We start from the raw sequence: 18,508 nt of genomic DNA, 5'->3' as shown, positions 1-18,508 counted from the left end.
TCTTCCTGGCCGTCAGTGTCAGTTTACAGAAACAGTGCTTTTTTCTTCTCGGATGTCCAAACAATGCTGTGTGAACACCGTCCCAGTCCATTCAGCGCCTAAGTACTCTGGACATAAGCGCTTCATGAGGCAGGAGCAGGGACCGCTCAGCTACGAATGCAGATATTTAATTCGTATAGCCGAAAAATGCGGTCTATAACACAAAGATGCATGTTTCTGTGATTGTCTGAAAAACCGAAATACTGCTATTGATATAATGACTTACCTACGAATACAATGATCTATATCATTTAATATAAAGTTCTTTGCACATAAACTCGATGCTGAAGGCTGCAGCCACTTCAGCCCTGCAGTCTGCAGTACACTTACCGTTCGCGCTGCGTGGTACATTGCGAAGCACTGCCACTTCCCCATTTTCCTGTTCCAGACGCAAATTTTGAGCAGGAAGAATGATTCTTGGTAAGCATGCGTGTTAACTCGAATCTCTCTAATCTTACTATCATGATGTTTTCGCGAAAAGTATGTAGGAGGAAATAATACATGGTCGTATCTGCGTTGAAAGTACGCTCTCTGGGTTTTAGCGAAAAATCACATCGTGATGCACAATTCCTCCTCTGTAGCGCCTGCCACTGGACTTGGGCGACGCTTCTGCATTGAATGAACGAACGTATTGACGAAGAGTGTTGCTCAAAGTTTTGGTGGAAGTGAGGATTCTTCAAATGTACCCCCATCTGGCGTCAGCGTTTCATGCGTTTAGCTTTATCTGTTTCTTGTATTTTAAACGCCTCAGAATGCTTGCTCCCAGATATTCAGTGGGTGTGACTGCTTCCAGAGACTGTTTGGCAATCGTGTCATCGTAAAATAATGGGCCTGTTTATGAGCCATACGACCTTTATGTTAGAATCAACTGATATCCCTGCACTATCGTCGAACTTCTGCACTTCTTTAGAATTTATTAGCATTTCGACTGCTCTGAATTCAACATCATCATCCGCTAACAGCATGTTGGTGCTTCCGACATTACCTACTAGGTAATTTATATACATGGTAGGCAATAATGCTTCTCTAACACTTCCTTAGGGTACACTCTAATTTGCTTTCACTCAGATGATTTCTCTCCTTTGACATAGACATGCTGTATTCTCTATGCGAGGAATATTTCATCACAAAGCTGGTCTGATATTCTGTTCGCACAGATTTTGTCTTCCTGAGCTGTTATCGACGCATCATCTTTGCTAATGTACCTGTTTAGCTATGGATATTTTACGTTGCAAGTTTTATGTGTCTAACGTATCAGTGTGGAGCTGTATTAGTAATTCGATCATGTTCTCAATATGTCGAAGACACTAATGTTGAATTTTATTTCTGCAAGAGCTGAAAATCTGAGGATGACAGTTAGCTACTGTCGAAACAGGTCATGAAATATTTTACACCGTATCAAGCAAGCGATCTCGCCATCTAATATTATAAAATATTTAACTTACTCCAGTATTTTTTCATTGATGCTAATTTGATCTTACTGGGTGCATAGCATGAAATACCACCACTTCAATTATGTCTACAGACTATTTTAGGTTGTATTCTGAAGGTGTTGCGTACAACTTAGAGATTCCAGTCTCATGGCATCTTCATTCTATGTAATCAGTGATCAGTGAGGAAGCTATAGAACTATCGATATAAACAATTAATGGTGTGAAACAAAGAAGAACAATAAATAACATCCACTTCAGACGGTAGAGAAGGTGCAGGAATAAGTCTGAAAACAAAAAACAAATATAAAATTATCTGGCATGAATCGGAATTTCCTTCTAACTAACAAAGGAACAGTCCAGTCCTACATGTCGAAACCTACCTCAAATTTTACACACAGGAAGAATACGCATAAAAAAACCCACTGTAAAAATATTTGCTTCTAAGTCGCACTGGATTTATCGACATCGAAAACGAGTAAGATAATGTCAAATGGGGAAACATGCTCGAAATTTGTGAAAAATATGGGTGAGCTATCAGGAGAAAGAGGTAACATACAACATGTACAAAAGCCAAGAGGGAATAATAATGTAATATAATGTAATAATGGAAGACCAAGAGCGAAGTGCTCGGATTAGAAATGGTGTAAGACTATATCCCTGTCTTCCGTCTCTATTGTTCAGCCTGCACATCGAAGGAGCAATGATGGAAGTAAAAGAAAGGTTCAAAGACTGGAATTAAAATTCAAGGTTAAAGGATATAAATGATAAAATTCGTGGATGACATTGCTATCCTCAGTGAAAGTGAAGAAGAATTACGGGATCTACTAAATGGAATGAACAGTCTAATGAGTACAGAATACGGATTGAAAGTAAATCAGAGAAACACGAAAGTAAAATGAAGTTACAGAAATGTGAACAGCGAGAAAGTTAACATCAGGATTTATGGTCACAAAGCAGATGAAATTAAGAAATTCTGCTACCTAGGCAGCAAAATAACAAATGACCAAACAAGCATACTAGCAATGGCAAAAAGGGCATTCCTCGCTAAGAGAAGTCTACTATTATCAAACATAGACCTTAATATGAGGAAGAAATTTCTTAGAATGTACTTTAGGAACACACCATCGCATGGTAACGAAAACTGGACTGGGGGAAAACTGAAACAGAAGAGAATCGACGAATTTGAGATGTGGGGCAACAGACGCATGTTGAAATTTCTGGTGGATGGGCAAGGTAAGGAGATTCTGCGCAGAGTCGGAGAGGAAAGGAATATGTGGAAAACACGGGAAGATGAGACATGATGATGGAATATCACGGAATAACTTGTATGGTATTAGAGGGAGCTGTAGAGGAAGACAGAAATTAGAATACATCCAGCAAATAATTGAGGACGTAGGTTGCAATTACCGCCCTGAGATGAAGAGGTTGGCACGGGAAAGTAAATCGTAGCGGGACACATCAAACCAGTCAGATGCCGACGACTCAAAAAAAAAAAAAAAAAAAAAATGTTTTACGTTGAAGTTCTTTTAGTGCGAGGCTTAATCACACTATTTGTTCCGATTGGACACCGAATTATTTAAGCAATCTTTTCGACGTTCTCCTAAAGCAGAGGTGTCAATATGTCCAGGTGAAGAGCCCAAAAATAAGGCACATTTTCAGAGTACGTTTCGGATATAAAACGGAAAATCATTATCTCTGATTGTTCCAGATTTTGTTGCGACGATGACAAGATTTTTACAAGTAAACAGTCCTTTTTTCAGTTTTTAATTATTTTTGCAATAAGGTTCCTGAACACAGATATAAACCTGCGGAAACGATATTGCGTTGATAGTTACCTTTGATGTTGTTGTATGAGATTGTCTCATGGCATTCATTGACTGGAATAGCGACCATCGTTTTCTTCGCTCAAAATGACAGAGGGTGGTTTGCACGTGATTCTTGCGTGAAACCTGACTAATTTCTTTATACACAGCATTTTGCAGGATCACAATAACCTTCGTCACCTATGAATTTCTCTACACTATTGCCCATTAAAGACATGTTCTTTAAATGATTACCTGACGTAAAGTTCGTAGTTTAGCGAATTCCGTTTCCGTATAATTTCATGAAACTTTTCAACCAGGTAAAGAAGACTGATAATCAGTAACGTTCATTTCACTTGAAAATTCAGAGCGCCCAGTCTTGTACATCTCCCTCAGTAACGGTGCACTGACTCTGACGAGCAGTTTTAGCTTTTTCCAGTAGTTTTTCTTTCACACTTTTGCGAATTTCATCTTGGTGCATATTTGGCACTTAGTGTAAATGTTTCATCTATTCATGCAGTTCATGTTCATAATTTACGAATTAAATCCTGTTTTGCACACTGCTTAAATTTAATCGTTTTCTACCTCCTTTGTTTAACTAAAAATTTACTCCCTTTTCTCTATCACTTGGAGCTATTACTGCAAATGTTCTCTTTGGTCTTAGAAGGTACCCTGTTGTTGTGCTGTACTTAAATTAGTGCAATAATCATAGTTCGAACCATGTTTCAGGGAATTCTCTGAGCTATTTCTCATTTCTTCTACTGTTTCGACATCATTCAAAAGAATGTCCTAGAAACTAACTAATTCATAAAACATTTGTAGGTCTTCAGGAGAAGTAGATGATGGTCTTCATATCTCGTCTTTGCAAGGTTGAAAACATTAGTAGGATTTCAAATTACTGTGAGACTCAGGAACCTGCACGAAAGAGAGATGCTGTTAAGCAAGCAATATGAAAAAATCACAAAAAGGTTAATTCAGTTTTATCTCCATTCTTAACCGTGATACCATAAAGGCAGCTGCTAATTATTATGTCTATTAAGTAAGGTGCGAATTCCAGCTAATATTAACTGTGAACTATTGTGTCAGAGGAACGGTTAACGGAAACTGAAATTTGCTTTTTCAAACTGCGATCGAGCTGCGCAGTGTTATCGGTTTACCGATGTGACGTCAGTCAAGGAAATGTGCCTGCTGTGTTGCATATGCGTCGTGTGCTAAAGCTATGGCAAGGGTGTACAGTTCTCCAGCTGTCTGGCGAGATAAGTGTTTAGCAGTTTTCAGCTTTCATTAAAAAAAGTAAAGAAGAAGAAGAAAAGAAACACTTTCAGTGCACGTTATCAGCTAAAATTTTGACAGGGCTTTTCTTTTGGTGTTCCTTTCCTGCTTGAAAATGTTCAGAATAGGTTTCGACATATTGGATTGGACAGTTCCTTTGGAAGCCTGGAAGGCCTCACAGTGGTTTGAACAGCCACTTTCACGACGCAAATCGTGTATCCGACCGGCAGGGCATCTCGTTTCGTGTCGTATGACGTCGGCTAGAAATGATTAAATACAAGCATCAATCTCTGAAACGCGTTAGTTGAAATATTAAAGGTAAAAATGAGAATTTATGCATAAAACTAAACACCATCCGAAGAGGCCTTGAAGGCCCAACCACATCGACCGGCCGCCGTGTCATCCTTGGCCCTTAGGCATCACCTGATACGGGTTTGTAGGGGCATGTGGTCAGCACACCTCTCTGCTGGCAGTATTCATTTTTCGCGACCGGTGTCGCTACTTCTCAGTCGAGTAGCTCCTCAATCGACCACACAGGGGCTGACCATACACCGCCTGACAACAGCACTCAAACAGCCCAGACTGTGACCCATTCACGTGCTAGCTCAGCCCGATAGTGCTTAACTTCCGTGATCGGACGGGAACCGTTGTTACCAATCCATTGCGGCAAGGCCGGTGGTGTGTCTGTATAAGCTTCTAATCATGCTTGCCGTCGTGAAGAAACTCTGTAATCCCGCACAACATACAAGTTGCGTAGTGTTACGTGGCGACTGACGGAAGGAATCTTTCATGCAGATGTCACGCTGTGCCCTCTGGACCAGTAGCAGCGTGTGCCGCGACTCGCAGTCAGGTTTGCAGTCCGGCTGCGAAAGGTGGTCGCTCCAGTGGACTGTCTTCGGGTGACGGCTTTCCTCTCCCTGGAGCCCTGTCGGAAGGGCCGGCAGTGTATTCCGGACGGACGCGCGTGTGCGTATCCTGCCGAAAATCCCCCGGCGCGGCCGCAGCCGCGAAGCACGCCGGGGTGCTGTTGTCGCCGTGGCCGCTGATACATTATGGAAGGCGCGACGCGTGTTTCTAATCCGTAACTGCGCGCCGACGTACGCGGGCGGCGCGGGGTGTGGCTGGGGTGGGCGGACGCCTGCCCCACTGGGCGGCGCGGCGCGGCGCGGCGCAAAGCGTGACCGGCGTGCGCGATGCGCGCCGGGCGCCGCACGTGCGGTTGCCACGGAGACCGCGGCCCTCCTTGCCCGCCCCCGCAAGTCGTTACCGCAAACTCGCTGCCGCCGCCGCCGCCGCCGCGCCGGCTGCGCTGCGGGTTGCAGCCTCAGCCTACCCGGGCCTAGCGCGCTGCTGCGGGGACCGTTTCCCGGTCTGAAGCTCTCCTCACACGGGGCGTGAAAGCCAGCATGGTCGTGAAGCTAGACGAGCTTTGTGACGTTACAGCGTGGATTTACACGTTGTCGAGCATTCTCGAGCGCCGAATTCAGAAGCGGGCACGTTAAACTGTTGCTTCGTGTAGAGTAACGTGGCCTGTGAGATACAAGACTGCTTTCTAAACAGCGAGCAGAAGTCGTTTGCAGTGGAAGCCCGTATTTGGTGGTCTTTATATTATCACTTGCGCCTTACACATAACAACAGTTGGACAGAAGTATGGAAATGCTGCGAGAACTGCATGCTGCAAAACAAAGCAGATGCTAACCAAGCCTGCTCGTTGCGGCGTTGTATTTGACCAGGAAATTCATGTCTGTAACATCGCGAAGAGACCAAGAGGATTAAATCAGAGAGATTAGAGCCCACACAGAAGCATACCGATAATCCTTCTTTCCACGAACAATACGAGACTGGAATAGAAGGGAGAACCGATAGAGGTACTCAAGGTACCCTCCGCCACACACCGTCAGGTGGCTTGCTGAGTATGGATGTAGATGTAGATCCTCTAGTGCCAGTCGTCGTCACAACAGTGTTATGATGAGAAACTACGTGTTGGTAGTTAAAGGCTCGTGGAGCTGCCAGATTACTGTGTGTGTGAAATTTTATGGGACTTAACTGCTAAGGCCATCAGTCCCTAAGCTTACATACTACTGAACCTAAATTATCTTAAGGACAAACACACACAGTCATGCCCGAGGGAGGACTCGAACCTCCGCCGGGACCACGCCAGATTACGATCTACATTACTGCCTGATTCGCTTTCGAAGTACTATTTATTTGATTATTCGTCGAAAAGTCTTTCCAGTTCGCGAGATACATCATTCATTTACAAATAACGCTATTAATTCAGTACGTAAATGATTTCCTGACTTTATACACATGAGATCTTCCTCTGCTTCGATGTTTCTCTTCGATGTTTCAGGTCAGTTGCATTTCGTTCGTTCTCAGTATTCTGCTACTGAATACAGTCATTTCATAAGAATACGCATAGGGGTTCATAGCACCGTTTGAATAATATAATTTTTATCTTGTTTGAAAATTGTGCTCAGTTTGTATTGTATTGTTTTTAATGGTAGTTTCAACAGTTGCTTACCTTACTGACCTGATAAAGAACTTTACTTTTGGCCTTAAATCACATTCATGAATGTTGAAGATTTCATTTCTCTGTACTGCAGTCGTAACAAGATCGACAGCAAATGGTCCAAGTAGCAAATGCGCACTTTGATAGCACTAACGTAGTAACTTTACGCTTGTCCATTATTTTCATGATTTCTAACAGCCTGCTCTACCTTACACTATTTAAAGCTCAATGTAGGTCAATGTCATAGACTAGGTCTCTGAGCCCTACGAATATATCTTACATTTTCTTTATTCTGTCAACCAGTACTAACCAAAGTATCAGGAGCAGTTTTTAGATACCTATAATTTTTATGAAACTAAGCCCCTATTCGTCTAGTAATTTATCTTATATATTCTCTCCAGTTCTGCTGAACAGAAAGCAAAATTTGAAGGGCAGGTCATGTAACAGTTCTGTAAGCGCCCCGGTGGTCCCGGTCGCCTACGGTGGACTGGATGGCCGAGCAGTGACCTCTCCAGTTGTCAGGATGCTGGGAAATGACTGTGGACGCGTCAGAAACGCCAAAGAAACTTTATTAATTCATAACACTTTTATTCCTGCCGAGTACAATGTGGCTTGGTGATGTCAACGACCTTCCCCGAGTCCTCCCTGACACGTAGCAATGACACCAGATCCCGGCCGCGCAGTCTTGCTAGCGCAGCGCCGCGTGCTGTGATGTAGCGGAGGAATGTCCTTACTGCGTCCGCGCGTGGCTGGCGGCGGCCGGCTCGGCTGCGAACAGCAATCTGCTGCGCATGGAGGCTCCGGGTTGGGGTCCCGACGCTGTCGGCACGAGAGGCGTTCTCGTAGTGCGGATTGTACTCTATCCAACCCTGTCTTCTTCCCTGGTCCTCCTGGTGGCTCGTCCGCAGTGGACGGGCGGAACGGGCTGCAGTCCTCCAGCGTCGTCAACTCACCCGGTTGTGACAGCGAATGCACAGGGCATAGGCCCCGCACGATCCCGACGACGGCTCCCTGATGTGGTCAGCATTGGCGGCGAGCGAGTCTGCCGCGATGTCTGCTAATCTACATCTACATCTACATTCATACTCCGCAAGCCACCCAACGGTGTGTGGCGGAGGACACTTTACGTGCCACTGTCATTACCTCCCTTTTCTGTTCCAGTCGCGTATGATTCGCGGGAAGAACGACTGCCGGAAAGCCTTCGTGCGCGCTCGAATCTCTCTAATTTTACATTCGTGATCTCCTCGGGAGGTATAAGTAGGGGGAAGCAGTATATTCGATACCTCATCCAGAAACGCACCCTCTCGAAACCTGGCGAGCAAGCTACACCGCGATGCAGAGCGCCTCTCTTGCAGAGTCTGCCACTTGAGTTTGCTAAACATCTCCGTAACGCTATCACAGTTACCAAATAACCCTGAGACGAAACGCGCCGCTCTTATTTGGATCTTCTCTATCTCCTCCGTCAACCCGATCTGGTACGTATCCCACACTGATGAGCAATCCTGGGTTGATGACTGACAGCTTCAGCAGAGAGGACCAGAGCTGGTACTGTCCCCTCACGTCTGCAACCCTTACTGCAACATCTCCTTAATAAAGATTAACATGTCGATCACCGAGCTGAGCGTTATGCAGCGACCCAGTACACATCTAACTGCAAGTCTAACTGCGAGCGGCCTGTTGCTATCAAAGCTGGCGTATTTAAAGGAAGCACGAGCGACTTCCTGACGTCATGCTCGTTTGTAATGAACGCATTCGTTCCACTTATACTGCTGATTCATCTGTCGTACTCGCCTCTTAGGTGTTCTTGCGAAAGAGTTAGTGTTGTTACGACAGACTTCAAATGGCTCTGAGCACTGTGGGACTTAACATCTATGGTCATCAGTCCCCTAGAACTTAGAACTACTTAAACCTAACTAACCTAAGGACAACACACAACACCCAGCCATCACGAGACAGAGAAAATCCCTGACCCCGCCGGGAATCGAACCCGGGAGCCCAGGCGCGGGAAGCGACAACGCTACCGCACGACCACGAGATGCTGGTACATCCTCTAACTTCTTGACTAACCCGCTGCCTCTGGCTCTCGGCATAGGCAACGAAAATTTGACAATATTCCACGTTTCCAGCTCTTTACTATTCCGCGACACTACAGTTCTAATATTTATTAACTTGAGCAGTCTTATGAATTATGAAAATACTCTTGTTCATGAAATAGGTTGTTATTATTACAAAACCCTTTTTTTTATCGAAAGTTCAGATTTGTTATTTGCAACGCGATAGTACAAAATCTGAATACATTAAAAGATCCTGTCCGAGCGACATACTTGTATATGCCCAAAGGAAACCATGTTCCCCCAAAGTCAGATGTGCTAATATTCTGTGTCGTACCATTCATCACAGTTGCTATTTTGAGTGATGGAAACCAAAACCACCCACCTTTACTGAATAAAATTAGAACTTAAAACATTCATCTTTTAAGCACTGTTCGGCAAGTAAGCACGTGCAGCATTTCGGTGCGATTTAACAGGGAACAATGATTTGTAAATGTGGAAAATATCAAACTAAATCGTGGTTTGGAGGCCACGTTATATCGTAGATCTCCATATAACTGGGCTGGTAAATACTTTAAAGGTAACACCATACTGACGCTGATGAGGACCACACCTAGTAGAGCATAGTGGAAATCAAACATACTTTCAGGTTAATAAAATATTTTCGGGTTTCAAGCTGCATTAAGTGGCCAACTGCTAAGGAGTTTCTGGCATAGATCTCCTCTGCCATTGTCAAGTAGTTGACTTTTGTGTAGATGTCACTGTCGTGCTTACATAGCTTCGCTACCGCCAGTGACGTCACCGGTGCTCCGTCCTGCACCATATATGGTAATGTTTTGGTGGCGCGCCTTCCGCGCCTGCTTCAACTCTCCAGTCATAGGATCCCAGCTTCCCAGGCTGTGTTCAGCTGCAATCCACTGTCTTTACTGAGGGTGTTATCCGATATTTGGACCTCTGTTCCTTCGTTTGTCACGCTATGCCAGAAGCCATTTATCCGTTTAATAACAGAAGTCTCGTTGAATGCAATTCGGTGCTCATTTTGCAGTGCATGTTCCGCTGCAGATTATTTTTCAGGATGGAGTAGACGTAAACACCTTCACTATTCTATGCGGCGGTTTTCAATAATGCGGACTTTCTGAGGACATAAAGTTGCCCACAGCCACACGGTAGTTCGTATATTCGACGTGTTCTGAGACCTACGTTGTCATTCAAAGGTTTCATTAGTTGCCGGATCCTTACTGGGTGTCTTGAAGTCCGTGTAGATTTTATGTCTCTTCATGAGCCGGCTAATCTTCCATGTCATTGAGTCACACAATGTCAAAAACGCCATCATCCTAGCGCCTTCTTCGGAGGCCTTCTGCTTTCGTGGCTTGGATCAAACTGCTTGCGAAATTTCTGTTATTGAAACCGTTTTACATGAAAACCTTACGTAAGTGGCTCAATTCCTTCTGTAGATTTTCGGCTTCTGGGACGGTCTCAGGTCGGTGTAACAAGGCTGTCGCCTCGAGAGCATTCATTATTACATACGTCTAACCTGATGATGACATTACCTGTGATAGTTTACTGACTCACAAAGATTTCCTTAGCAGTATTAGATGAATGAGTAACTAGAACGAGAAATCAGGGACTACAGCCACTGTAAAACCACTGCCATTGAGGGCCTATTGATTTAAAATCGGGTATAATAATGAAACCATAGACCCTTACGCCAACCTTTGATCTGAACGTTTGCATTGCTTCGCAGGGAGGAGCGCGACTCCTGTCCGTGCATAATTTTCGTGCTTTTTTTTGTAAGAAAGTTTTGTTTTTGTTATGAGATTGCCCGCAGCCCGCCCGTCGGCCCTTTGAGCAGCGCCAGACAGAGAGAATTTCCGCCTTAATTCCGGCGACAAAGCTGTTGGCTCGCCAGCCGCTCTTGAATGCAAACGAGATTTGCGGAGCGGACATTCTGCTGCGCTGCGGCTGTGTTGGGGGCTGGTAGGTGGGGGCAGGCGAGGGTATCCCCGCCAAACGTCGTTTAAAATTCGGAAATAACCGCGGCCCGTTTTATTTCCACTTCAGTTTGCCCTCTGAATGCTCAAACATCTCTCTTGTATTAATCCTTTCCCGTCTATTTCACGACGGATCGCCATGTCACTGCGAAGCTATTTGAAGACACTGGCAATCTGAATGTAATTCGAAGAATAAGGAGTCTGGGCAGATTATTCAATCGTTGCTGCAAATTGCGGTGTGATTAACTGGTCATTGACTACTCATCTGCCATTTCGAATATTTGCTAAACAGTTTCCACGATTCATGCAAAAGAAACCAGCCTGCAGCTGCACATTATTTAATATTGGTCAATCTATTGAGATACCTGACTCTTTATACGCATTTATTGCGAGAATGTCTTTAGGAACTTAGAATACGCCAAGGTGTAACGCAGCAATACTCAAACATTCATATTTTGGAAAGGAAACTCAGCATAAGTATCATTTGGGGCTTCTGTATATACTATTTGATATTCTGATCACCATCAGTTTACCTTCACAGTAAATTAAACATTAAAACATTAGCAGAGGACAGTCTAGTTTAGTCCTACCTGGTCACCCTGGTCACCCAGGTCACCTGTCCTGTCGCTGTGCAATTACTTTGTGAGGGTAGTTCTTTAGTCTGAGATGTGTCGCAACAACCCTCATAGTCTTCAAGAACTGCAGAAGAACATTTCGGATGAGACTGCAGCAATTTCAGCTGCCCATATTCCATCCGCTTTCAGCCATTTGCTGACCAGGGCCCAAAAGTGCTTATAACTGAATGGTGGTCACTTTCAACATCATCTTTAGTCAGGTTAGTTCTGTATTTCCTTCCCTCTGCTTTGCATTTTTAAACCCTGGAACCCTGTTCTCCGGACCACTTAAATTTTCCCCACATGCACATTCCAACAGCAGAAAGATTCAGTTTTGAGAGAACGACTTAATGGTATCTAGTAACAAAATATAATTAGAATAATACTGTCATTCGACTTGAATAGTACTGCTGTACCTCCTTCTGTCGTAGCACAGGAAATCTCATCCTAATATCGTAATAATGACACACTACACAATCAGTCCTGTGTCGAATCAGGATAATCAATGTTTTGCAGGCTTATATCTATGACACAGATCATATATTAAAGAGGACCTCATCTTCGTCTTCAGATTCCTAGTATGTTGTCTCTTGATAAAACTCAAACTCCTTGCCAAAACATTAGGATTTATGTCTTAATTATTTCATTTCTTTCGTTACTTCCTTTTCATGCCTCCAACATCATAATTTGTCAGTCTGTTTGCCTTAGCTTCAAGCTGGTACGCTAAGACGGTTTGGCTGCTGCAAATGGATAAAAATCACCAAGTGAAATATACCACAGAAGATGTCAGCAATTAACAAAAGGGTTCATGGTTTGTATCCGCACAGGCGTTCTGTTTCTGTTTCACCTCTCCGCACTTCCTTCAGTTTGAAAATCGTTTGAACTTTCATGTCTAATTTCTTAGAAACCTCTGGTCGCTAAGTAGTGTTTCTTAGGGCCAAAAATTGTTTACCGAACGCACTGGATTGCTAAAATAAAGGCGAGATGTATTAAATTCATTATTGATACATCCCTTTCAGATATGTTTTTGAAATCGTTTTTGTTTCGGTCAGCGATAGTTTCGTTGGGAAAAATTACTTTTAATGTTATTTCGCCCAAACAAATTGGCCGTTATGTGTATTGTTTATTACTGTTTGCAAACAGATGGGTACAGTAAGAGAATATATGGACGTGCACCAGGATTACTTATGGATTCTCTTAGTCCGAATTAGATAGTATGCAGGGTATATCATCAAATACCAGGTTGAGCGACAAGTGTTTAGTTTCAGTGATTTGAGATATCAGTTTGCACAAGTCTAGAGTTAAGTTTGAGAGCTGCTATGTATGAAAATGTATTTTCTCACTGTCCATGTTATCTTATTTTACCTATGACTATGGTAATATTTTCCTCATTATTTAGACATTCATGCTTCTTCCTTGGCTGCCAGTGTAAAACTAATGAAATGTAGCGTATAGTCTCATTTTGCATCAAGCGATCGAACAAGTTACATCCGTGAACACAAGATATATCATCCATAGACAAGAAAGGATCTCTGATGTCAATATATACCAGAATAGAAGGTCAGAAGATATCGTAGCTATATCTTTTCGTTTCCAAAAGTCGTTTTGGATGACGAGATGATTCAACACGTTCAGCAACCTACGCCCTCACGAAGATACCATATTGTACTGCGAAGAAATGTAAGACTGTGTCGGTTTCACCTCTCATGAAGACGTGAACAAGTTGATTGTGCTACTGTCCATTAAAATCGCGATTCGTAAGAGCAAGGGTTTACAGCGTCGTGCTAGTAACACAAAACGTGTCCTAATTACACGTTCATTAAGGTGAGGGAGCTGAATAATTGCCTGCACGTTTTGTATAATTTTGCTTTTTGCGAGACCAATTACAGTTGTACTCTCTCGCTTTCGTCGACGGTATCTCAGTAAAACGGAATAAACGTTGGTTGGTGGCTTCGGTCGTGGAACACTTCACTGTGTTGCTCTTATTATGTCTGGCCTAGGCTGCGGACATTTCTGCTGTTCCGTTTCCGGGCACTTCATTATAATTTGCGATCGCACATTCAGACTAAAAAGTATTTTAGTAACCTATGTCCATGTGCTGATATAATCTTCCACATTGCGGTCAATCATATGGAACATTCGTAGGTTTGACATATGATCACGTCAAGGCAGTGCGTTTTCTAATACTGTTATGGGGCTATTTATTTTATTTAAGTATTTAATGTGATCTGATTTGTGCCATCAGGCCCACATTTAAAGCGGACCAGTGTTTTATACCTACAGTACCATTTTACATCATAGTTACCTAAGAAATAACAATTTTAGTATGACAAATAAGATTAAAGGAATCTGAGTGTCTATATACTATTTCTATTTGTGGTTTCTGGTAATTGTTGCCTCGAAGCGGTAGATTTATGTCAACACAGATGACAATGAAGAACAGAAGTAGGAAAATATTATGTACGTTATCTAGCGATAGATAGATATGGATAGAGAGAGAGGTGAGGGCAGGGACAGAGGGTGGGATTAAGGGAGAGAGACAGCTAAGTTCACATTTTACAGGAGGAAGCAAATACAAATGAGCTGATCGCAGTCAATCTAAAGATGACAAGTCTGTCACATTCTGTAGCTGGCTGAGTGTTTAATGTGATCTGATCACATGATATTATTCCTCTGGCTGGCCCTCTACGGTGGTTCGTCTCTAGTGCTGGTGACACCTCATGACACGCTGCTGAAGCTTATGGCGCCACATGAAGGTAGAAAGGCTGTACACTTCCTAACAGAGAGTAAGAATAGCTGTCGGTTTGTAACACCAGAGGAGTGTGGAGCGGATTTAAACTTTCCTTCTTAATGTTTATCTGGTGAGGCTGTTACACGCAAAGTTTCCCCAGTCGTTGCATTTCTCATTAATAAATTGTGATACTTTCCTGCCATGCAGTTGTTTTGCACTTTATAGCTTGTATGTTGACACTGATAAATATTATAACAAAAAATGGCTTGAACGAGTTGATTACCCATTGAATTCAATCACTTACTGACTTTTGGTAGAGGGCATATATAAGTGACCGATATTATCCGTAACTACTACCCATGTATCAATGTAAATAGTCAGTTATTAAGTAAGTAAATCTTTTCAAAATACGTATCACATAATGTAATATATAAGTGGATATCGGAAGGTTACTTATGCAGTATTTTTGCTAGTTATACTTTGTGAACAATACCATGTAAATAACATTGTGCAACGAAAATTCTGAGACTCCAGTATTACACTGCATGCAACAAGTGTCATAGATTTATCTCACAACTGGCATTCTGTCTGTTGAATGCTAAGAATGTGTATGATAGATGGTAGTGTTGTGATGATGTTGATCTTATAGCAGCACATACAATGATGTACATAGCATATAGTAAATGTGTACATTGCTTGCAAACATTAGCCGCTGCTGCTCTGTTTCGCTGGTCTCCAGCTCTTTGCCCACTCGGCTCTGCACGACTTTCTGTCTCTCTGTACCTCTTATGTTTCCCTTCTTTCTTGTCTTCTTTCTCTCTTTTTTCTGCCAGCATCCGCGCCGCCTTCGACAACGCCAGGGCCGAGCACGACCGATGCGGCGGCGTCGCGGCGGCACCCAGGTATAGCCACAACAACAACAACAACAACAACAACAACATCGACAACGACACACTGCTACACAGCCGGCGCAGGCCAACCCAACACAACACTCCCAGCGCAGCATCTGCAGCAGGGCCGAAACTGCATTTGTTCTGCAGCGGATGCATTGTGTGAACACAACGTTAATTGCCCAGAGAAATACACATTTATTATGAGCGAGATAAATAAAGCAGTCAGCTTTCTCCTTAATCGTAGAAATAAGCCAATTCTTTCCCGTGCTTTTCGATTTATAGACAGTTGCTATCTACCCTCTCAGCTTTTAGAACAAAGGAAGAATATACGAACCCATACATTCCCCATCCCAAATTTAGCACTAATATTTTATTCCCAACCGAGCCCTACGATTTAAGTCATGAAAGTGGTTTAACAGAATTCTAACGATAACAATAGTCACGCGATGAATGACAAATCCTTTGATAAACCTCAAATCCTATGTTTTGTACAACATAAAGCATACTTGAAAATCACTTTCTGGTCATGAATACCATTATGATTCCAATATATAATTCAATTATTAAACCTAACAAATTACTACACCTGATAAGCCAAAACTGCAGGTTTTGTATAGTGGTCGCTTACATCCAAATCTAGAGGTAATTTAACAACTGGAGCTACGTCAGGTCGCTGCCTTCATACAAAGTAAATAGGATGGGAGGAAGTATTTCACGTTCTCAGATTTTATTTTAATTACACATATTTCAGAATTGTAGAGAAAATATTCTTTTAAGTGAGCTGAGTTTCGGAACAACATTAATATGTAATTCAAAACAAACCAGCAACGACAAGCGCCCGTTCGTTTGTAGCTGTGCTACAGTTTGTAAAACACGCATCGCCATAAAGAAATCATGAGACTAGAAATAAGGATATTTTTCATATCACTGTAGGGGAAAAAGGAAATTTTTCATCTACAGGGCACTGGATTTGTGCTACATGCCATGAGACATCGACTCTGACAAAACAGATCCTGGACTAGAAGTCTAACCTGTGACACGCACGCCCTTCACAATGGAGAAGTACCAACGCTGTGGCGGATTAAAGGTGCGATAGTTCGTGACCCCTTCTCGGGTGTTCAGTTGATATAGCACTGCAAGGAAAGAGACATATCCAATTTTCAACCTCGTTCCAACACGGAGTTTTGATCTTCCAAACAAGGTCAACTTCTTTAGTTGTAATACTAGCGCCATGACTAAGTAACTTACGGACGAAATTTATCAAGCTTTGGAATGAGTTACATGTCATGTGAAGTGACAGAACACGTAAAAGAATATTATTCCCCACAGTTTGTGAACGAATGCAGACTTGCTCCTGAAATGTAGTTTCAGAAACTTTTTGCAGTATTGGTATCAGCTCTGTGATGTTACAAATCTCTGTGTAAACTCTACCTGGGAGTTAATTGTACACGGGATACTTGGAGGAAAAAGTAAATTGTTCAATATTTCAGAAATAATCACCAAATCTGTGATTCATTTACGCCATGTGAGACAGTACGGTCAGCGTCATTGCGGAAAAATATTTGAGGTTGCCTAGAGAACCAAGCGGTCCCACATATCTCCAACATTGTTTAGAGTTCGCCGCATAAGATTGACTGGGAAACCGTTAGACATGTTTTATACGGTCCGCATTTCTCTCCATAGATTTGGAGTGCACCGACGGCCACGAACGTCATTCCTCTGAATGATATTAGTGGCCGTTGGTTTGCTTCGAGCGAAGGGATGCACGTCTGGATACAATCATGGTTCCGGAGACAATCGCAGGCACTTTTCTACGAAGTCATTGACCAACCTGTCTCACAGTGAGATACATGTATTAACTGTTATGGTGATTAGTTTTGAAATAATAAGTAGCTTTCGTACTTTTCTTCCAGCTGTGTCTTTTATTAGACCGCCCATCATACCTACAATAAGGCGCCTGAAATACGACCCATTTTGCCAACTAGTGCACAGCGGCCCACATGCCAAACATGGTTCTGGTATGTTGTGGATAATAAATTCTCGGCGTTGGCACACAAATCACTAATGTGTCACACATACTAAACCACCAAGACCGAAAGAGGTGGCGGAGTGGATACCTATTCTGGTAACAAAGGCTAAAACCATGCTCTGTTATTGAGATTTATGTGTTGGGTGGTTTACCTGTATCGCTTCAGGAAAATCCCAGGGTGGTTCTTTTGAAGAAGACATGGTAGACTTCCTTACCATTATTTCTGTTTTCCTAATCCGAATTAGTACTATGTCTTTAAGGGCCTCGTTGTTAACGTCACATTAAACTCTAAATCTTTCTTTTAAACAGTTACTTATACCCAAATTACAAAGCAACGTCTTCAGCAAAATCTGTTCGATGTAGACGAGAGCACTGTCGAAGCAGGTTACGTCCTCTGCAAAGGAATCCTGGCACATAGTCTAGAATGGTGAAACTGTACGGGGAGACAAAGAGCAAACATTTCCCGGGAACAGCAATACGTAACACGTACCGTCGAATTTAATGTCCAGTGAACATAGAAACATAAACAGCTAGAGTACTAGATCAATATGGGGAGTAAGAGAGTTGCAGGTTTGAGAAAACGTGTTGGGGGATTGCTGAGGTCAGTCTTGGAAGCCGTGAAGAAAGTGGATTGACTTCTGAGATGATGTTCTGTTTCCAATGCGCTCGCTTATTGCACATTCACATCATGGAAGTACAAGAAGAAAATATGATATGAAATGAAATAAAGTATCTTCACGGAGACTCACGTTTTCTTAATGGTGTTGCATTTAGACAAAACGGTAGATAATTTTTAAGTATTTCCTTACATTACATATGATAATAATGTTGGTTACCAATATGCTCCTTGTTAGTGAATCAGAAACATTTCGATTTTCAAGGTACCATAAAAATAGAACACTTACGCCAATTACCATTGCAGTGTTTTCTGTTTCTTTTTATCTTTGTTTCTCATTGAAATATTTTTTACTACTCGACTCGAGTGAAATAACAGTTACTACTTGGTTGACTCATCTTATAAATGCTGCGTTATTTTAGTGACTACTCAATTAATATTCGTTATAATCCAATTCTACTGTCACCATTCAGAGAACTATATTTGCACACCTCATTCTACTGCAGTTATAAACAGTACTGAGTG

The 18,508-nt window shown here is 42.6% G+C and overlaps 1 protein-coding gene across 4 annotated transcripts in view; it reads left to right on the top strand.

Moving 5' to 3' along the window:
* The window catches only part of LOC126272138 (lachesin-like), a 1,905,511-nt gene that overhangs the window by 1,805,721 nt on the left and 81,282 nt on the right, over positions 1-18,508 (top strand). For 2 of the 4 annotated variants that reach the window (XM_049974747.1, XM_049974746.1), the window contains exon 7: positions 15,279-15,347. The exons of the other annotated variants lie outside the window; for them this stretch is intronic. In XM_049974747.1, coding sequence (XP_049830704.1) covers positions 15,279-15,347 — 69 coding nt within the window. The remainder of the gene's footprint in view (positions 1-15,278; positions 15,348-18,508) is intronic. 4 annotated transcript variants of the gene reach the window in all.

Source organism: Schistocerca gregaria, chromosome 5, assembly GCF_023897955.1.
Source record: "Schistocerca gregaria isolate iqSchGreg1 chromosome 5, iqSchGreg1.2, whole genome shotgun sequence".
In the NCBI taxonomy this organism is placed as follows: domain Eukaryota; kingdom Metazoa; phylum Arthropoda; class Insecta; order Orthoptera; family Acrididae; genus Schistocerca; species Schistocerca gregaria.
The sequence above is the reverse complement of the archived record's forward strand: the minus strand, read 5'-3'. Positions and strand labels throughout refer to the sequence as shown.